Source organism: Nothobranchius furzeri, chromosome 11 (genome assembly GCF_043380555.1).
Source record: "Nothobranchius furzeri strain GRZ-AD chromosome 11, NfurGRZ-RIMD1, whole genome shotgun sequence".
NCBI lineage: Eukaryota > Metazoa > Chordata > Actinopteri > Cyprinodontiformes > Nothobranchiidae > Nothobranchius > Nothobranchius furzeri.
The window spans coordinates 63,552,993-63,575,196 of NC_091751.1; the positions used below are offsets into that span (position 1 = coordinate 63,552,993).

At 43.2% G+C, this 22,204-nt stretch overlaps 2 protein-coding genes across 2 annotated transcripts in view; one reads left to right on the top strand and one right to left on the bottom strand.

Moving 5' to 3' along the window:
- Window positions 1-47: 47 nt before the first annotated feature.
- On the bottom strand, window positions 48-1,939 carry mul3 (mitochondrial E3 ubiquitin protein ligase 3). Its single transcript, XM_015957407.3, has 4 exons — window positions 1,679-1,939; window positions 1,519-1,606; window positions 1,317-1,437; window positions 48-1,216 (listed from the first exon to the last, which is right to left on the bottom strand). Exons 1-4 carry the CDS (start codon window positions 1,787-1,789, stop codon window positions 724-726), a joined length of 813 nt encoding a protein of 270 aa, XP_015812893.3. The 5' UTR covers window positions 1,790-1,939; the 3' UTR covers window positions 48-723.
- Window positions 1,940-11,020: 9,081 nt separating this feature from the next.
- The window catches only part of LOC107384262 (vasoactive intestinal polypeptide receptor), a 33,076-nt gene continuing 21,892 nt past the window's right edge, over window positions 11,021-22,204 (top strand). The window contains exons 1-3 of the mRNA XM_015957409.3: window positions 11,021-11,218; window positions 16,665-16,758; window positions 18,051-18,164. Coding sequence (XP_015812895.1) covers window positions 11,159-11,218; window positions 16,665-16,758; window positions 18,051-18,164 — 268 coding nt within the window. The 5' untranslated portion in view covers window positions 11,021-11,158. The remainder of the gene's footprint in view (window positions 11,219-16,664; window positions 16,759-18,050; window positions 18,165-22,204) is intronic.

Genomic DNA, 22,204 nt, shown 5'->3' on the forward strand with positions numbered 1-22,204 from the left:
TCGCTGAGTTTTACTTTTCCACAACACAAAATGTATCAAGAGGCAGCTTTTGCTTTAATGTATGTTTATTTTTATTTTTTACGTTTAAAACTCTCCATCTGAATTCCTACGGCACAAAAGAAAACATTGAATGATTTAAGAGGCAGAAAGCTCTTTAAAATCTAAATGAGGGTTTACATTTTAGTACAATTAGGTCTGATTTACAATAAATAAAACTTGGATCATCAGTTTTACACCAAGAAAACCCAAACCGATTAAAAACATCCTCATTAACAGAATGGGTTTATCATTATATGGCTTTGACATATTCATGTTTAAAAGTTCATTCTTGAGTTAAACTTGTCTTATTTTACAAAAGCAGCTTTAATCACATTTATCTCAGCAGCCTGTTCCCTCTATCCTAATGCTTCCATTTGTAATGAAACAGTGACATTTTAATTTTTGATTTTTTTTCTGGCTCATTTGAATAGAAGATCGTTTTCTGAAACGTTTTCCACCTCAAACTCTATTATTTATGACTTTTGCATTGCAAATGCTTATTTTGTAGTGTTGTGATAACATTTTGTACATTCTTCTGAATGTAATGAAAGGTTTTATTGCCCCATGTAAAACAAAATATGAGATTAAACCTAAACCCGCATCCCATTTTTGTGGTAAAAATCTGAGGCAGGGAGAGAAAACCTGAGAAATACATTTGGTGGACTTAAACCTAAATAATCTAGTCTATTTTGACTTTCTATCCTGTTTTCCAAAGAAGCTGCTCACAGCCCCAGCTAGAAGAGCAGCTCCTGTGATCCCAGTCACAGCTGTCAGCATCTTCCACATGCTGGCTGAAGCCTCGTGTCGGTGCATGAAGCTCCTGTAGTCACTGGACACCAGGATGTATTGACGACCGTTCTTAGGGGCCTGCAGTTTTGCTACCCGGCCTTCCTCCAGCACCACCTCTCCAAACCCGATCAGGGAGCTCCCCACGCGTAACATTTCCTCGTTCTCCACCACTGCATCAGGTTTTTCACCACTCAGAGTCTGCAGCACCAAATCTGCCACACCCTCCTCAGCACGCCTCACTTTGGAATAAACCCTCTCCAGGATGGACGCTGAGGCCTCCAGGGGGGGTTGCACCTTCACATAAACATCAGGCAGGTAGGACTCAGGGCTGACCAGACTGAACGACACTGAGTTGTTGGTCTCCTTCTTGTTGACTCTGCGAGAGTTCCTGAAACATAAACATTATGAGACTGGACCATTCATAAACACGTGTGTGTGTGTGTGTGTGTGTGTGTGTGTGTGTGTGTGTAAGATAAGTATGGATTTACCAAGTCCTAGTGGCAAAGTTAAAGTGCTTCCAGTGCTCCTCTGTGGTGATCTTCTGAATTACACCAAAGCACCGGGGCACATACCTGCTGACCAAAGGCTCTCCATCTGCTTGGATTATACCTGAAGACAAAGGTTAAAGGTTTCATGTAACCATTAAAACTGGTTTTATTCAAATGATCTGCGGTCCCTGGACATGTTTACCTTCAACAGCAACATAACTGAGTCGCTTGTGAGGAGCTGAATTTAAGACTTTAACCAAGTGTTGATCTGGTCTGAACACGGGTATTTGCTACAGGTGAAAGTTTAAATCTCCATTAGAAGGGCTGTTGCTGCTGGAGGTTTCTCACTCAGCAGATCTTACCTTCAGCTTATTTAACTCCGCCTTCTTTTCTTTATAAAGACTATAAAACAGACAAGAGAAGGCAAAACTGGACCCGATACCGATTAAAACCAGAGGATTTGGGTCTCCCATGCTTCAGCGAAACCAAACTCTTTTGGTAAAGGTTGTTTTTAATGTGTTCCGAATTCCCTTCAAAAGCACAAAAATTACGTAAACGTGAAACAAAGCCGCCTCGAGACAACTATAAAGTACAAGGTCAGTGAAAACCTGTTTTATTCACGTAAAACGAAAGAAAAATTTGACATTGTTTTCATTTCCTCGTTTGTCCGATGACGTCACTTTCTCTCAGCCAATATAATTACAACGAACACTTACGCCACTTGTCCAGCAGGTGGCAGCAGTTCAATGCTAATTTAATTTTTGTAATTAATCGTTTTTTAAATTTTCCCCCCTCGTTTGGCATTTTTAATCAAAGTATATATTTATTTGTATTCTACCGGCATGCTTTATGTGCGTTTGTACCAAGTTAGCCCCGATGAATGACTGAATAAATTAATTTCCCTTTACTTGAAATGTTTTTGTTGTACAACCTGTTAAAGTATTTTCTTCTTAAGACATTGGAGAAAGCTTATGCATGAAAACAGGACAAAACAATCTAATTAAATACAGATTAAAGCTGTTTTTGTTCTTATTACAATGATGATGGGGAGTCAGGATGAGTCCAGGGTGTTGGTGACATGGAGTTCAATTCTTATTGAAGTCTGAAATGTTCAGTTAAACCAGGTATTCAGCATGTAAATAACGATCATATTGTTTATAAATAATCATTACTTCTTTTCTCCAAACCTGTTAACCCCAAACAGGCAGATTTATGAAATGAGATCAAATATAACTTTTGCAGGTGCAATCCAAGTTTAAACTGCAAAATAAATATTTCTTTGTTAAGCTTTGGTATGCTTTATTCAAATCAGATGAAAACAATGATGAAAACTTTTCAAGAACGTTAGCTTTCTGCTCCAGATGTGATCCTCTACCCGTTTCTAACTACCATAAAACCATCTTAATACCACCTACCCCCTAAATCAAAAGGAGACCTTTTAATGGAAGAAATAAAAATTACATGTGCATTTAAATTGTATACGCTCAAATTCTCCACATTCCCAAGAAAAATCACACAGACGTTTGATTAAGAGCCCTGTAACGTTCATGGCTGCAAAGGCACGTAATTAGGAGTTATGAATAGTGGGTTTGAGACGACTGAGTGTGGCTGAATGCTGAACTTTTCCTCTCTGTGGCAACCTCAACTTCCACTTACAACACTCAGGTGCTTACCTGTCTGACGGTTACCCAAAAAATAACCTCAAGGCACACTTTAATGGGGCCAGCTTTCAAATTTTACCAGTAAGAGGCGAAGAAAGAGCAGTCTCGGCACTGCATCAGTTCTGCAGAATTGTTGATTTTAATGATGTTTTTTCTCATTTTGATCTAAATAAAATATCTGGTGAATCTTTGTGCACTCAAGAAGCAAAACGTGCATTTTAGAAGTAAATAGGACCAAAAATATCCAATGAATGAGTGGATGAATGAATTTGCAGCAAGAAGGTTCTTGTGGAGTTTCTATCTAGTTTTTGCTCCATCATGCCCCCCCCCCCCACCCCCACCCCCACAGTCCACAAGCATGCACCGGTGACTCGAAATTGACCTTGGAAGAGCATGATTGGTTGATAACTTTTATCATATGGAAGGATCTGGATGAAGTTTTCCGTCTGATCCACGTCTCACGGAGGAGGACAATCACGTTCTGAGTTCATGGGGTCTGTTTCAGGTTAATGATTTCAGTGGATTTACATCCAGCTCACCTCCACCCTCAGCCTTACTGCAGCTAATCCTGTAAATGTGTTTGACTCCAGCAGATCAGATCATAAATCACACGGTGACACGGATTTAGCCAGCTTCCTTTTTTCCTGCTTCTCTTTGGGTAAACATGATCTGACGATGAGCCCACACCCGTTTTAAATGTGCGTCAGTGTTTTTGCTCCTCACCTCTCTCTGTGGCTCCTTCACACATCTTATTTCCACTGATCAGAGGTTACTCACACTGTCGCTCGCTGCTGCTGGTGGGTTTTCTCGTCTTCCACTGGCATTTCTTTAGGGACATGTCTGGCTGTGCAGCTTTAATACCACAGAGGAGACAGAGAGGGACGGCTTACCACTAAATAATTTCTTCATTCAAACCTTTTTTGTCACTTTACCGCGCCTTACCACCGTTCAGGTGTTACTTCCTTCCTTTTCAGGGCGTGTGTCCTTGATTCTCGCTGACGGGAAAATTGGTATTCAAAGTAATGACGTCAGGTTTTCTATTGATGGAGGGTCTTTCAATAAAACACACAATAAAAGTTTCTGTGGCTGGTCTGCATGAAACAAAGAGAGAGAGAGAGAGAGAGAGAGAGAGAGAGAGAGAGAGAGAGAGAGAGAGAGAGAGAGAGAGAGAGAGAGAGAGAGAGAGAGAGAGAGGAGAGAGAGAGAGAGAGAGAGAGTGAGTGAGTGAGTGAATGAGAGAGAGAGAGAGAGAGAGAGTGAGTGAGTGAATGAGAGAGAGAGAGAGAGTGAGTGAGTGAGTGAGTGAATGAGAGAGAGAGAGAGAGAGAGAGAGAGTGAGTGAATGAGAGAGAGAGAGAGAGAGTGAGTGAGTGAGTGAATGAGAGAGAGAGAGAGAGTGAGTGAGTGAGTGAATGAGAGAGAGAGAGAGAGAGAGAGAGAGAGAGAGAGCGAGAGAGAGAGAGAGAGAGCGTGAGTGAGTGAGTGAGTGAATGAGAGAGAGAGAGAGAGAGAGAGAGAGAGAGAGAGAGAGAGAGAGTGAGTGAGTGAGTGAGTGAGTGAATGAGAGAGAGAGAGAGAGTGAGTGAGTGAGTGAGTGAATGAGAGAGAGAGAGAGTGAGTGAGTGAGTGAGTGAGTGAGTGAGTGAATGAGAGAGAGAGAGAGTGAGTGAATGAGAGAGAGAGAGATAGAGAGATGAGTGAGTGAGTGAGTGAGTGAGAGAGAGAGAGTGAGTGAGAGAGTGAGTGAGTGAGTGAGTGAATGAGAGAGAGAGTGAGTGAGTGAGTGAGTGAGTGAGTGAGAGAGAGAGAGAGTGAGTGAGTGAGTGAGTGAATGAGAGAGAGAGAGAGAGAGAGAGTGAGTGAGTGAGTGAGTGAGTGAGTGAATGAGTGAGTGAGTGAATGAGAGAGAGAGAGTGAGTGAGTGAGTGAGTGAATGAGAGAGAGAGAGAGAGAGAGTGAGTGAGTGAGTGAATGAGAGAGAGAGAGAGAGAGAAGAGAGAGTGAGTGAATGAGAGAGAGAGAGAGAGTGAGTGAGTGAGTGAATGAGAGAGAGAGAGAGAGAGAGTGAGTGAATGAGAGAGAGAGAGAGAGAGTGAGTGAGTGAGAGAGAGAGAGAGAGAGAGAGAGAGAGTGAGTGAGTGAGTGAATGAGAGAGAGAGAGAGAGAGAGTGAGTGAGTGAGTGAGTGAATGAGAGAGAGAGAGAGAGAGGATGAGTGAGTGAGTGAGTGAGTGAGTGAGTGAGAGTGAGTGAGTGAGTGAGAGAGAGGAGTGAGTGAATGAAGAGAGAGAGAGAGAGAGAGAGTGAGTGAGTGAGTGAGTGATGAGAGAGAGAGAGAAAGAGAGAGTGAGTGAATGGAGAGAGAGAGTGAGTGAGTGAAGTGAATGAGAGAGAGAGAGAGGGAGAGAGTGAGTGAGTGAATGAGAGAGAGAGAGAGAGAGTGAGTTGAGTGAGTGAGAATCTATCTATCTATCTATCCCTATCTAAGGAGAGAGAGAGAGTGAGTGAGTGAGTGAATGAGAGAGAGAGAGAGATGAGAGAGAGTGAGTGATGAGAGAGAGAGAGAAGTGAGTGAGTGAGTGAAGAGGTGAGTGAGTGAGTGAGTGAATGAGAGAGAGAAGAGAGAGGAGGGTGAGTGAGTGAATGAGAGAGAGAGAGAGAGAGTGAGTGAGTGAGTGAGTGAGTAGATGAGTGAGTGAGTGAAGAGATGAGGAGAGAGAGAGAGTGAGTGAGTGAGTGAATGAGAGAGAGATCTCTCTCTCTCTCTCTATCTAGTCTATCTATCCATCTCTCGCTCTCTCTCTCTAAAGTGAATGAGAGATGAGAGAGAGAGTGAATGAGAGAGAGAGAGAGAGAGAGGGAGAGAGAGAGAGAGAGAGAGAGCAAAGCCAGTTGGCTGAAAACATCTGTGAAATCTGTGCAGGAATGCAGAAAAGGATTCAGAGCAACTCAAATGTGGTCTTGAAGCAAATCTTAGTATAATAAAAATGTATTTTATTACTCAGCTTTAACATCGTCCATCATATACCTCGAAGCTATAAAACCTCCGATGTGTCTTTTTTTTTGTGACATCATCTCGGTCGTTCTCCTCACCGGTGAGGGAGAGCCGATGGAGGACAAACAGCCGTGCATCAACTCTTTTCTTGCTGTTTGAAATTAAATGACACAAGAATCTCGTGATGCTTGCGTTGGTGTCTAATGTGTGACGCTGCTTGTGTTGCTTAGCGCGTCGAGTTGACATCAGTGAGTCGTACAGAGTCCACTTACTGTTGCAGATGATGGATGAGACGAATGAGAAAAAAGATCACATTCGACAAACCAAATAAAAACAGTTCTCCTCAAAGCATCAATGTTTTTCACCAGACTGATGAACAGCAAACAGAATCCCCTCTAAATCACACACACACACTTGGTTTCTCTGCTGTCAACACGATCCACCTCTCTGCTCTTCACTCCGTGAGTTTGATGCATGTTTTTAATCACCCCCTCCCCTTCCCCGGTGTTGACGGACAGCTCACAGATCAGCCTCCAGTAAAAGCCTCTCAATGTGCCCCGCAGGCCTCTCGTAAACGGGCAGCCATGCTTCACCCCATCTGTACGACTATGATTTACTCTGCTATTATCTGCCTTCAGTAATCTCCATATTCACTTTGAGCAACTCTGGCTTTATTGAGTCATTTGCATCTGATTAATATCCTCTATTTGTTCTCATGGACTGGGTGCTATTTAGTTGTTGCAGGTAGTTTTTGGACTACATAGAACATGCTTTTTGCAGACTTTTGGACAGAATCCTGACATTCTGATGGCATTTCTGCAGCCAGCAGGTAGAGCAGCGACAAGTGAGGGTTAGATATAAAACATCATGCTGAGTCAAGAGACATCCCAGTGTGGAAAAGCTGCTGGAATCCCATTACCTGACAGCTACATGGGTTTGGGAGCTGCTTGGAAAAGTATTATCACAGGTATATTTTGTTGCGAGACTCAGAGTCATTAAGCTTTATTACACAAACATTAGGCTGTAAATCAAACGCAACCTCACCTCAGATGAACAGAGTTGTATGATAAAGGTGCAAACTCCTGGAGCAGTGATGGTCTCCAACACCCACTGGTCACTTTATCAGTTCACTGTTTGTTAGCACACATAACTATTCCGCCAATCACACGGCGGCAACTCAGAGGCGCCTAGGCGTGGTGAAGAAGACTTGCTGAACTTCAAACTGAGCATCAGAATGGAGAATAAAGGGGATTTAAGGGACGTAGCTGTTGGTATCAGAAGGTCTGCAGAACAGGATCTCTTGACCACAGCGTGATTAAGCTTGAGTCAGATGGACTCCAGCAGAAGACCACTTCTGGTGTCGCTGCTGTCAGCTGTAATGAGTGTTAATTTCATTTAATTAAGGACCATAAGACATTAAAAATTCACACTGAAGGACAATATTTTCCTCAAACCATACGGTCTTCTCATTCTGTAGTCTACCACCTCACCTTGTAGACCTTTACCTCACACTGTAGTTACGGCTACCAGTCTGGCCAGTAGGATCCAGGAGCCAGGATCACCCAGCCCTAGTGATCAGCCTGACACCGCCCCTCCTTCTCCTCTCTCCCAGGCTGCTGAGGAGCACAGCTGAGCCGAATCTTGTTGATTACCAACACCTGTGTAAAAAGGCTGTGTCTTCAGCAGTCTGGGAGGCAGCAGTGCAGGGGTTCAGCTGTCCTCCAGGTCTCGGTTTGGTTTAACCCCTCTCGTTGTGAAGTTTTTAAACTTTGGTGGTTTGAACTCTTAGTGATGAGTTTTGGATGATCCAGTGGGATCTTTTTGATGTTTGTGTTAAAGGTTAACTTTGTTTGTGGCAATTTTATTGACTTCGGTTTTAAACACCTTCGTTGCGGTAAAGCTTTTAATACAAGTTTTTACCAGGTGTTTTTATAGTTGATAATTTATGTGATGTTAACCTTTTAGAGAGTTCTGTTAGTTTTTGCATTATTTTTATAATGCGCGCCATCTGTTTGCTCGGGTTTTAGAACCTTTTTCAACAATAAAACTATTTTAATATCCACTGTCACATTTCTCATGTTATCCCCATCCTTCACTTTTTAACAACACCTGTCGAGGACGTAACAGTAGTCATCTACATCATCCTGTAGTCCTAACCTCACCTTGTTGTTCTCTACTTCCTCCTGTAGTCCTATTTCATCCTGTATTCCTAACCTCACCTTGTAGTTTTCTACGTCCTCCTGAAGTCCTCTACATCATCCTGTAGTGCTCTACTTTATCCTGTAGTCCCAACCTCACCTTGTAGTTTTCTACCTCCTCCTGTAGTCCTATTTCATCCTGTATTCCTAACCTCACCTTGTAGTTTTCTACGTCCTCCTGAAGTCCTCTACATCATCCTGTAGTGCTCTACTTTATCCTGTAGTCCCAACCTCACCTTGTAGTTTTCTACCTCCTCCTGTAGTCATCTACTTCATCCTGTAGTCCTAACCTCACCTTGTAGTTTTCTATCTCCTCCTGCAGTCCTCTACTTCATCCTATAGTCCCAACCTCACCTTGTAGTTCTCTACCTCCTCCTGTAGTCCTATTTCATCCTGTATTCCTAACCTCACCTTGTAGTTTTCTACGTCCTCCTGAAGTCCTCTACATCATCCTGTAGTGCTCTACTTTATCCTGTAGTCCCAACCTCACCTTGTAGTTTTCTACCTCCTCCTGTAGTCATCTACTTCATCCTGTAGTCCTAACCTCACCTTGTTGCTCTCTACTTCCTTGAGTAGTCCTCTACCTCACCTTGTAGTTTTCTACCTCCTCCTGTAGTCCTATTTCATCCTGTATTCCTAACCTCACCTTGTAGTTTTCTACGTCCTCCTGAAGTCCTCTACATCATCCTGTAGTGCTCTACTTTATACTGTAGTCCCAACCTCAACTTGTAGTTTTCTACCTCCTCCTGTAGTCATCTACTTCATCCTGTAGTCCCAACCTGACCTTGTAGTTTTCTATCTCCTCCTGCAGTCCTCTACTTCATCCTATAGTCCCAACCTCACCTTGTAGTTCTCTACCTCCTCCTGTAGTCCTCTACTTCATCCTGTAGCCCCAACCTCACCTTTTAGTTTTCTACGTCCTCCTGTAATCCTCTACTTCATCGTGTAGTTTCAACCTCACCTTGTAGTTCTCTACCTCCTCCTGTAGTCCTCTACTTCATCCTGCAGTCCCAACCTCACCAAGTAGTTCTCTACCTTCTCCTGTAGTCCTCTACTTCTTCCTGTTGTCATGATAAGAGCAAGGAGGAGGTTAGGACCCAAAATGCAGAAACCCAGGATGACATGAGGCAGGGGTGGAAGATGAAATAAGAAATTCTTTATTTGGGGATAATCCAAAGGCAGGGAGCCAAAAACCAAAAATCCAAATAATGAACAGAGATCCAAAAACACTAGAGACTCAAGAAGCATTAATAACACTAGAGATCCAAAAACGAGACGAGACTGACAGAAAAACACAATGGACCGACAAACATATAGAGACACAGACAGGGTTAAATACACTGGGAGGATGAGAGGGAGATGAACTGCAGGTGTGTGGGGAGAGAGAGAACAGGTGAACTCAATTACAAATCAGGGAGAGGGCAGTGAGTTGAGGGGGAAGAAAAATAACATGATCTAAGACAAAAACTAAAAACAAGAAGAGCCAAATAACTAACAATCTGGGGAAAGAAACACACTAAAAGAGACTAATAAATGAACAGCTGAAACTAAAGGAAACACTACAGAAAGAGACACTACAGGGGCGTGACTAAGGAAGACCACAGGGAGCACAGGACCTGGAGGGAAGTATCTGGGGGGAAGGAAACCTAGAGGGGTTGCAGCTCTGGGAACACATGAGGAAGAAGTAGACAATGACACAAGAGGGCACTAGGATACACAACAGGAGAACCTAGAGAAGGATGGAGAACACAAGAAGACACATGAGGGGAGACACGAGGGGAGACGCAGACCATGACACCTGTAGTCTTCTACTTCATCCTGTAGTCCCAAACTCACTTTAGTAATTCTCTACCTTTTTGTAGTCCTCTACCTCACCTTGTAGTTTTCTGCCTCCTCCTGACGTCCTCTACTTCATCCTATAGTCCCAACCTCCCCTTGTAGTTCTCTACCTCCTTGTAGTTCTCTGCCTCCTCCTGTAGCCCTCTACTTCATCCTGTAGTCCCAACCTCATCATGTAGTCTTCTACCATCTCCTGTAGTTCTCTACTTCTTCCTGTAGTCCTCTACTTCATCCTAGTCCCAACCTCACTTTGTAATTACCTCCTTGTAGTCCTCTACCTCACCCTGTAGTTTTTACCTCCTCCTGTTACTCCAACCTCACTCTCTTTGCCTCATTGTGTATTCCTTTACCTCACCTTGTCATTCACTACCTCATCCTGAAATCCTCTATCTCACCCTGTAGTTCTCCACCTCCCTCTGCAGTCCACTACTTCATCATATACTCTTTACCTCACTCTAGTTTTCTACCTTACCATGTATTCCTCCACCTGATCTTGTCCCCATGATTCTCAGTTGTGGTGAATTGATGTTTAGATGATTCAGTCCTGCTCACTCCACAAAGTTATCCACCAATGTCCTGTCTTCACCTGTTCCCCACATAACTGCCGACTCGTCAGAAATTTTCTGCAGTTTATCGAGAGAGAGAGAGAGAGAGAGAGAGAGAGAGAGAGAGAGAGAGAGAGAGAGAGAGAGAGAGAGAGAGAGAGAGAGAGAGAGAGAGTCCCGCCCCTTCTGACCTTCAACTTGAACAGAAAATCAGCTGAAACCCAAAGGTATTGTTATTATCTAATAAAGTATTGAACACGCATTTTATTAAAGAAAACAAAATGCAACAACTGCGATTTGAACTAATGTAAACATCAGATTTTATTCTGAGGATCGTTGCGCTGCCTTTACAGTGCGTTTCCTGCTGCTCCATCATCTACTGACGCACCGCTGATGTTTGATTGGTTCTTTTTGGCCGTTCAAGGTAATGAACGAGTGGAGGAGGAGTAGGAGCTCCAACTAGAGCTCAAGACGCACGGAGGTAGGAGCAGGAGCCGCTAAACCCGCGCAGATGATCATTTTCTACAGTCGTTGATTATCACTCAGACGAACTTTTCTCCTAACAGTTAAATCATTTTATTAAAGTCGTTTGCGTCATTCTGAGGATGCTGGTCCAATTCTCGAGGCGGATTTGTCTCTTTTTCTCCTGCGTGTTTCTAGAGCCTGTGAGTATGTTTGAGTTTTCTCATGACTCGTTAGTAAACGTTTTATTCGATTATTCTGTTGTCCGGATGATTTAGTAAAGCTCTCTAGTTGTTTCGCGCTTGTCTGGGCGCAGAATTGCTGTTAGGATGTGTGAATGAACGTTTTACCATCATTTATGAACGTTTTAAAAGTGTTTAACAAATAGACTACACAGCTGAGATATCCTTTCCAGGTGTTTTATGCTCATCAGTCAGCTTTTCATGGAGGAAAGTCTTCAAGCATGGCACCATGGAAACAGTTTTCTTTGTGTGCCTCTAGTTTTTGCTTTTCGCTCACTTTGTCGTCTCTCGTGAGCATTTTAATCCAGTTGGAGGTCAACGCTCTCAGAGCAGCAGATCTTGTGCACAGGCACGTTGTTTAGACTGAAAGTCAAGTGAAGGAGGCTGCTCCAGTCAGATCTTTGCTTTTTAACTTTAACTTAAAGCAACCCTGATCCATCACTGTCAGCATACCAAACCACCCAATCATCACTCTGGGAAATAACAAGGGAAGCTCTGCTGCTTGAAGATAAATGATCATGTGGGAGTCACATATAGGATCATAGTCGTGCTGACAATAGCCATGTAGCTTCAGTCTGATTAATCCTCATTGAAAGGAGACTCGTCCATTGAAATAGGAGCAATACATCTGCCCATGCAAAGTCCTTGTTAAAACCATGTGGGTAAAACCTGTTGAACATCTACAAGCATGCATGTACGTATCTTTATTTATTTTAAAGGACAAAGATCTTGATGTCTGAGATCCGTGCCTCATGTTGTTCATGTTTTTTTAAGGAGAAATGTAAATGTTTCTTCCTGGGGAAGAAGGACGAATGAAAACACAAACCAGCTCAACACCCCTGCGGGACATTTGATATGCTGCCTTGACAAAGACAAAGAGCAGGCTGTTTACAGGTGTATGCAAATGTTTCTATGTAGAAAAAAATCCAGATAAGCTGCAAACCAAGCCTGACATATCATATTTCATTTTATGTAAAACTGGTCATATATTTTAAATACTGGCTGTAAAACTGACACATAAGCAAAGTAACCATAACTTCTTCAGCAGAAACAACAAAAGGCTCGTTACTTTACTTTTGGTCTTTGTTTTTAGCTAAAATCGCTGCCAGGTGTGTTCCACTCACAGGTGTATGACAAGCACCTAACCGACAGCTCTTGTGTGCACAGGTCCTGCAGCTTTATTGAGTTTTTGCATTTTCTAAGCATCAGCACACCATGCATGTCCCCACAGGTTAATGTCTGAGCAACAGGGCGATGGAAGCTGGGGTTCTGGCAACCAGCCCTCTCTGGTACCATCTACAAACTTAGGATCAAAGTTCTGAGCAGCCGAAGAAGCTAAAGTTAGACTGCAAAGTGGGTGTAACAGAAAAACAACACCCCAAGAAGATTAGCTGCTCACCTTTGACTCACACAGACTTCATCTCAGACACTTTCACAACAGTACCACGGACGGATCTCTGATCAGATGATGAGGAACTCCTGTGGCTAGTGTTCATGTTTATTAGGTTTCCAGGAAATCTGCAGCTTTGTGTCACCGGCAGACGATAAGAAGGTTCAGAGATGGATTAAGGTTCTGTCTGCAGAAGCAGGTTGATATATTTCTCCCAGCCAGAACAGAACTTGTATTGGTTATAGCCAACCTCAGTGCAGTGCGATGTCAGAGACCCGCCTCCATCCTCCATGATGTACTGGCGAATCTATTGGGCCATTCCCATCTGTACCGGGTCGGCCCGGGCCGGGTAGCGTAGGTTGTTTACATATCTGGGTGGCCTGGTATTTTTCCGGGCCAACCAAGGCTCATTCTCAGCCCTCTTCTCGAGGGGGTCTGCTTCAGGCCGACCAGGGCCAACACACCCACTGCTGACAGCAAATTCACACCTTCCATTAGAGCAAGCCTCTGATTGGTGGGTAGAATCAGCCCACATGGGCTTACGGCAAGGATGTGTGGAATCAACCGGGCCAGGCTGGGGCCGACTGGGGCTACCCGGCCCGGGCCGACCCGGTACAGATGGGAATGGCCCATATGGGGCCACAGTGCCATTGGCTCCTGCTGAAATCTGATTGGCCCCCTGAAGTTCCCCTGTCCTCTCACTCATCTGTCCAATGAGCACATTACAGGTGGATGCACTTCCAAGTCCAAACACTAGTGGCACTAATGAGGCAAATATGAGTTTCCAGCGTGAAAGCTTGTGTAAGACTGTTGAACTAAACTTGGCCCTCCTATAAATATTGTGTCCCGTTGATGGCCTCATACTCAGAAAAATCCCAGGTCAGCCACTATCAGAATGGGAACACTCGTCCCCAGAACCAGGATCATCACCGAGTAGCTCCAGTGTTTGGGAGGAGAGATTATGGGACAACCTGCTGTGCATCCAGACCTCAACAAAGGAGAACATTTGTGAGATCAGCTAGTGGTGGTGGTGACCAACACCACCTTACTGGTGGATCTATGGGATGCTGTTCTAGCCAGGCTTGTGACCAGCTTAAGGAGGAAGAGTCAAACTGCTGTAACAGCATATCTTCTACACTACTCAGTGAAAAGAGTTTTAACTTATAAATGTGGGAAAGTGCAAAGATCCAGTCCACCAACAATCTCAGAACATGAGCGAATGCATCCACAAGAATGGGATTTTTGCCCTTTTTTGGCTGTTCCTCACACATTTAGCTGTTTCTCATTCCGCAGAAGCACACTCATTCCACTAATCCGACTTTCCAGTGATAAAAACACGCCATGCTATCAGTCATGGGGAGAAATCCTTGACTAATATAATGTTTGTAAAGTTTTTTTTAAGGATGCTCGATATTGGCTTTTCTACCAATATCCAATATACCGGTATTGTCTGACTAATTTCCGATAGCGATATAAAACAATACTGATAGATGCTGTGTAATAAAAGACAAACTGAAACATTTTAGTTGCTAACATCACGTATCTCCTATCATACATGCTTAACCCTCTCAGGCTCAAAATAAGTTTTGATAAAAGGACGAACAACTAAGTCCTTCAGGGGTACTTCTGAATTAAAAAATGCTCATGAAATACGTATGTGGAGTAACCAGGTAGGTAGGTTTAACTGTTGCAAATCTGCAACGCCTGTCTCCAGAGGGTTAAAGGGGCACTTTGCAACATTTTCATGTTTTAAATCATTTTCTTGAGCCAGTATGTATAAAATGTCCCTCCAGGGTTAATGAAAGGCCACCCAGCCTCTATCGCCCCAGAATGTTCTACTTGCAACTTCAGACTAGCTGGCCGCTCTGTTGGGACTTAGAAAAAAATTGAGCTGTCATACCTGGCGCTGCAGTCTGGTTCCCACACGTTTCCTGCATGTTTGAGATCATGAACACAGCTGATTTGCTTAATTTAGTGATAAATCACTCCTGTAGACACTAAAGAAGGCTGGGGAGACATTTAAGCTGTTAGATTAAGGCGTTCAAAAGACAAACGCACAGTGAGGAGATAGGTTTTGCTGTCAGTTCTACAAACAGACACTAGGAGGTGCTAAAAGCAAGCCAAAGCTACTTAGATCCCCTTTAAATAAAAAAAAATTATGTGCAAAATGACAACTACTTAAATTTAATTAGAAATAGGAAGAGCCCCTTGTTTATTTTGTCTCCAACAGCAGCTGAATGTGATTCGCCCTGAGCGGGATGCTAAGATGCAGAGATGGGAGTTGTAGCATCAACAAGTCATCTCCATGCCGTGTTGTTGTTGTGCTCAGCAATGGAACCAGGTTCATTCACTGTGCTGATTGAAATCACCTGGTTTAGTGGCTGAGCTGAAAAAAAAACACAGCATGGAGATGACTTGTTGATGCCACAATTCCCCATCTCTGCTATGATACAGTATGTGTACCAGTCATGTATTTATTTCTTTTTCTCCATTTTGCAGTTATGATGGTAAAACATTTATAAAAATCTTCAGATAAGAAAAACAAGCCTTGGGTGAAAATTCTTGTTCTTGTTTTAGTTGTTTGCTAGCTACATGCAGCTATGTGCTGTGAGGACCATGTTCACTACACAAGGCAAATTTATACTTCACAAGTTGTGCCAAATAAACTATCCATCCATCCATCCATCCATCCATCCATCCATCCATCCGCCCGCCCGTCCGTCCGTCCGTCCATCCATCCATTCTCTTCCACTTATCCAGAGTCGGGTCACCTAAGTCGAGAAGCCCAGACTTCCCTCTCCCCAGCCACTGGGCCAGCTCATGCGGGGAACCCCAGGGCATTCCCTGGCCAGGTGGGAGACATAGTCCCTCCAACATGTCCTGGGTCTCCCTTTAGGTCTCCTCCTGGTTGGACGTGTCCAGAAAACCTCACCAGGGAGGTGTCCAGGAGGCATCCTAAGTAGATGCCCAAGCCACCTCAACTGGCTCCTCTCGATGTGGAGGAGCAGCGGGTCTACTCTGAGCCTCTCCTGGATGACCGAGCTTCTCACCCTATCTCTAAGGGAGAGCCCAGACACCCTGTGGAGAAAACTCATTTTGGTCACTTGTATCGGCGATCTCGTTCTTTCGGTCACTACGCAAGGCTCGTGACCATAGGTGAGGGTAGGAACGTAGGTCGCCCAATAAATTGAGAGCTTCACCTATCGATCTTGCATCCATCTTTTCCCTAGTGAACAAGACCCCGAGATACTTAAACTGCTCCACTTGGGGCAGGACCTCATCCCTGATCCGGAGAAGGCATTCCACCCTTTTCCGACTTAAGACCATGATCTCAGATTTAGAGGAGCTCATTCTCATCCCAGCTGCTTCACACTTCTCAGCTCCAAACAAACTAAAATATCTCAAAAACGTTACCTCAGATCTGTCATATGTTGACATTTTGAGAAGGAGAAATAGCTGCAGAATTTGATGCTTGGGGCAGCAGCAGCTCAGGAGGTAGAGCGGATTGTCCAGTAGTCGGAAGGTTGCAGGTTTGATCCTGACTTCAATCAGAGAATGCTGCTGTTGTGTCCTTGGGCAAGACACTTAACCCACCTTGCCTGCTGGTTGTGGTCGGAGGGACCGGTGGCGCCTGTGCTCGGGAGCCTCGCCTCTGTCAGTGTACAATGTCTACAATGTAGCTCATCACAATCAGTGTGTGAATGTGTGTGAATGGATGAAAGACACACTGGTGTAAAGCGCTTTGGAGTCATCTGACTCTGAAAGACAAGTCCAAGTCATTTATCATGTGTATGGCTTGGGCCATCAAGAGTAAATACCGATACAGAGATGTGATGTTAATGGTAGATCAATGATATCGTGCATCCTTAGATTTTAAATGTCAGTAGTAAGAAGTTGTATTTATTTATATATTTATGTCATCCCCCCCCCCCCCACCCCCACCCCACCCTCCCCTCTCTGAAAGCAATGAAACAGAAATAGTTTGGAAGAGAAACATAAAGATGCTTTTGTCCACAGGTGTTCTCAGCACAGAGTCAGATGTGCGACCTGATTCTGGAAATAGACAAGGAGAGGAGCATGTGCCAGGCTCAGATTGAGAACAGAACAACAGGTAGATGGCATTTTAATCTGTTTTTTTTTTTACCTGTTCATGATTTGACTCGTTTGAAAACCTCAGAATGTTATGGTTGACACTAGAGGTCGGCCGATATATCAGGCTGATATGTTACATTTTTTCCTACATCGGCCAAAATTATTTTTAAAAGCAGATAAAAAAATAAATAAATAACAGGCACCTGTGTAGCCAACTGCAGCCACTACTAGACTGCAGAAAGGACCTGAAGAAGGACCCAACACACTGTTTTTTAAGTGTTTTGACTTTGTTTTATATTTGAAGTTCAATAAACATTGAGTTTTATTGACTTGTTTAATTTATATGTGAGTGTTCAGTCATCTTTCACAATCACTGTGCTGCTAAAACGTATTTATATCGATCTTAATCGGTTTTAGATATCGGCCATCGGCAACAAAATCCTTTAAAAATCTGTATCTGCATCGGCTTTAAAAATCCCCATATCGGTCTGCCTCTGGTTTACACACCGAGCTCTAAAGACAATAAAGCCACTTTGGACACTTTCATGTTCAGCAGAGAAACGACTTAAGTGATTTATGTCAGCTTCAAATCTTTATCTAATCTTTATTTTTCCAACTCTTCTTTTACTGGAACCAGAACCTGATTTAACTGTAATAAAACTGTAGATTCTGACGCTTTTATTCATCTATAAAGCAGGAAGAACATCTCCGTCATTCTTTTCAAACTACCAGCTTTTTAAGTCTGAAAATAACATTCATTTAAACAAATAACATTTTGTTTGAAGAGTACAGCTGTGAGGATGCAATAATGAAACTCAGTTTGTTAATTTGTTGTTTCATTCCTGATGGCTTCAGAGTCACGTGTTGCTAAGTGAGGCGCTATGTGCATCCACCATGTTATGACTCATTTACCAACGTTATTTTTTATTTAAGATTCAATTAGTGCTAAAAGTTAATAGATTCCTCGGTGTGCTTTATTGTGTGTGTTTTCTTTGTGATAAACTGATGACCTGATTCTGGGTATGGAGATCACGTAGCATGTGGAAAGTCACAGTGATCTGTTAAATTCAAACAACAGTGTGTCATGGAGGACGAGAAGCTGCTTCAATAGTCATGGTGGAAGCATCCTGGCCCAGGGTTCTCCACCGTTACGGACCCGATGTTGTTATGACGGCTGGCGTGAGCGTTCACGTTCTGGTTGCCATGGGAACTCCATCTTCACCTTCATCAGTGAAGTGGATTCACGCAACGACCACCCAAATTGATCAATGTTTCATCATTTTATGATAAATAACTTCCTGTTTCTGTTAGGCTGCAGTGGAACATGGGACAAGATCACCTGCTGGCCTGCTGCAGACGTTGGCGAGGTGGTGACCATCCCCTGTCCCAAATACCTCTTCTACTTCTCAGGAAGTGTTTCTTCACGTAAGGTTAAATTTTTCAGAAGGACTGTGCATTTTTTATTTTGTTGTGACAGCAACAATTTATGTAAGCTTTACTGTATCTTGGCATCCTCATAGTCTTCATGGGAGAAATTGTTGCTGAGTGGTGCTCAGCTTTCTGCACACTAGATCTCTGACAAACTCACATGGCAGTAAGTCGAGTTTGGGTGATTTTAGGATTTATTAAAGAGCAAGTTCACTGAGAAACTGTTTTTTACAATTTTTTTTTATGTGATTGGGCACACTGAGTTTCACATGCAGGCTAAACATGAAAACAGTCTTCCACCCCTATTTCCTGCATTAGCCACCAATAGAAAATGGATGGCAAAACGCTTGGATTAGAGAAACCAGTCAGATCTACATCACATTGCTATTGTTTATTTAGCATCCAGGAAACAGCAGAGGACGTGGTGACGATGGCACAGGAGTTAAGTGCTCGCCCCGTAATCGGAAGGTTGCAGGTTTGATCCCCGCTCAGTCTGTCGTTGTGTCCTTGGGCATGGCACTTCACCCACCTTGCCTGCTGGTGGTGTTCAGAGGGACCGGTGGCGCCTGTGTATGACAGACTTGCCTCTGTCAGTGAGCCCCAGAGCAGCCGTGGCTACAATGTGGTTAATCACCATCAGGATGTGAATGTGTGTGTGAATGGGTAAATGACTGATTGTTTTGTAAAGTGCCTTGGGGGGTTCCAGGACTCTAGAAGGCGCTATATCAAATACAGGCCATTTTCCATTTTACCAACGTCTCAGCTGGTAGAAGCTAACCATTAGCATTAGCATCTCCACCACACAACAGAACTCCTCCAGGTTTGTGTTATTTGTGGAGATAAAACATCAACGTTGCAAAGCAAACGGAGTCAGTGGTAGAGTCATTTTTCATTTAGCCCATCAGAGGTAAGATGCCAGAGGATGAGGAAATAAGACTTCAAATCCTGCCGTTTTCAGCTCTCCTCTGAGCTGGCTAACTTCTACGTCTTGAAACAGGAGCAGCAGAGCTTTTTCTCACAGAGATCGACTTACAAGGCATTCATTTACATTAGAGATCACTGCAGATGTGTTGAAAAAAATAAGTGAACTTGGTCCTTTAAACACGCAGAGGACACTGACAGAACGCTTCTGCATGCAGCGACCTCTTGATACTAACGCCTAATTTATACTTCTCTGTCAGCTCCACGAGGGAGAGACACGCATGGACAGAGACGGTTTGCCTTCGGACTTCTCTGTCTCCTGGGGAGTGTTGCAAAGCAATTCCCTCGCCAGAGGGCATAGCGCTGTTCTGTGGTATCCTGTCATGTGTACGTTCCAAGTTAGTGCATTTATTGTGTTTATGTTGTATTATTTTGTATCTAAGAGACTTTTTAACACAGACAAATTAGTCCCTCATTCTCCTCCACCTCTTCATGCGCTCGCCACCTCTAAACCCGCATTTCCCACAATTTCCGTCCACAAATAAAACGCTTGCTGTATATCTTTTCATTCCTCCAGTCACGGGTGAATAAAGCTTTCATATTTTTAGAGTTTTTCCGCGAGGTATTCTTCAAGCTTCTCCGTGTCTGCTGCTGGATATCTTCGGCTCTCTTTACGCTTTGAGGGTGCAATGGCGGTGCTGTTGACGACAGCGGCGTCCTGACCAACCACAAGCTTACGTTCTCCATCTCGTTAGATGGATGTTTAGAAAAGAGAGCCCATCTCCGTCCGTCCTTGCGAGCCTGCTGTAGAGCCCTCGAAAGGACGGATATTGGCGTTGTGTGCGTCCTTCCCAACGCAGACAGAGAAGTATAAATTAGGTTTAAGCCTGTCAGAGACTTTGTTCAAATGTAGTAAAATGAAAACTGAGTCTGAATTCCTTATTAATCAAAAACTGTTTTAATGTTGGCCAAAGTTGATGAGTTGTGGCAGCCATCTTGGATAGGATTAAAGGTCATTTTCTTCCAGGTGGATCATCTGAACCATTGGTCCCCGTAACGGTCAATCATTCTGGTGAAGCGTTCACAAAAGGCCTTTGTTGTACGTGCTCATTGCTGGGCAGTAGGGTTCTGCATTGTTTGATTTTGAACGATTCCGATTCCAATTCCTCATTTCGATTCCGTTTCCTATCCATTCTCGATTCTGATTCTTTCAAGACATGACATGCTTTACACGAGCCAGCTAACCACAGGTCCTACTTGATGAAATAATCTTAACTTCAACATGAATTTTAATTCTATGAACATCAACATCGCCTTCATTTAGACAAAAACATGTTTTGGAGAAAGAAAAAGACTTGCAGCACAACCAGTGTGTTTGTTTCTGACCACAACCAAAGTCTGGAAGAAGCCTCTGGGATGAGAGGCTAAATGTCTCCAACATATCCAGAAACGTCCAGCTGTTTTCAGCTAAAACTCTCAGGATGATCATGTCCAGGATGACTGAGAACTACACCTCCATGCTGCAGCAGCATTCAGTCAGAACAGAAAGTGAAACCTAAACGTAGCTGCTGTCAGTAACGATCTAACAGATTTTAAACATTAAAACTCTCCACAGAAACAGTTCAGAAAGGAAATTAAAATGTTTACAGCTTTGTGTGTGATTTATTATTATCATTATTATTATTATTATTATTATTATTATTATTATTATTATTATTATTATTATTATTATTATTATTATTATTATCATCATTATTATTATTATCATCATTATTATTATTATTTATTGTGGCAGAGGCTGGTGTGGTCCACCACAGAGAAAGCTGCTCTAGCACGATGACTTTAATTATTCTACAGGTTATTGTTCAGCCTTCTGACGCACACACACACACACACACACACACACACACACACACACACACACACACACACACACACACACACACACACACACACACACACACACACACACACACACACACACACACACACACACACGAGTGTTGGTGAGTGGCTGCATCTGACTGCTGACGCACCGTGTGTGTTTTTATTTCTGCAGTGAGACAAACTCACCTCACACTGTCCAGAGTTTGTTCTTTAAAGCTTCTATCCACCGTGTAGAGCAGGCCTATTCAATTACTTTCCCTACTGGGCCAGATTTCAAAATCGTGGATCAGCTTTGGGCCGGATACCCAAATCTTTATTTTTTACGGACAATGTTTAAATATTAAATTTTAATATTTTGACTGATATTACCTCTACCACTAATAAAACAACAACAAAAAAAGCAATGCACAATGTATTTTATTGCTTTAATGATCTGTATTAATTTACCAGCTGCAGAGCTGGTAATACAAACATTTGTTTTATTAACCTCCAATAACTCAGTCACAGCTACTAAATTAACATTTACAATAACCATAGCTTGACCGTTATTCTTGCAACTTTAGTGCGAGAGGTGGCACTTTTTGTTTTGAACAAGAAATGGAATATTTGGCTCATAGGAGCTGAGTGCAATGCGCAGACTGTAGTGCAGAAAGGATTCAGTGAGAGAGGAGCACAGGTTTGTTTTTATTGCATTCATATGGGAAAAGCTGGATTCACAAATATAGGTGGATCCAAACATACTGAGAACAGTTACAGATACATTCTTGAGGTTTGGGAACTGATGGGCATTGATCCGACTCCAAAACTTAGCGGGGCCATTTGTGCGCAGCTCTTGTGGCATCGTAAGCGATGTGCGTAAGCGTAAGTGATGACTGCATGTCCACCAACTCCAGCAGGAACTGTCCCTCATCGATAGAAGAGACCACTTTCTTAGCTTTGATGGACAATGTTTCCTCAGCAATGGCAGCAAATGGATCTTTCGTTAATTGCATCGCCTCTGTAGGAAGTGACAGATCCTCCAGGCAGCTGGTGAAGTTGTCCTTCAGTTTCGCGACTAAACCAGTCATTTCTGCCGTGACTTTCGGAGGAGAGGTGGCTTTACGGAGTGTAGGAAAATGTAGCATTCTTTCACCAGTCAAGTCAGTTGCGAACATGTTTAGTTTTGCCTGAAAGGCGCTTGTTTGCTCCGCAAACTGGGCTGGGTCATTGCTGGGTCACAGCTAACATAG

Coding starts and splice junctions, on each gene's coding strand:
- mul3 (XM_015957407.3), bottom strand. CDS start 1,789: ATGGGAGACCCAAATCCTCTGGTTTTAATCGGTATCGGGTCCAGTTTT. Junction 1,438..1,518: donor CAGTTATGTTGCTGTTGAAG/GTAAACATGTCC, acceptor CTTTGTCTTCAG/GTATAATCCAAGCAGATGGA. Junction 1,217..1,316: donor AACTTTGCCACTAGGACTTG/GTAAATCCATAC, acceptor TTTATGTTTCAG/GAACTCTCGCAGAGTCAACA.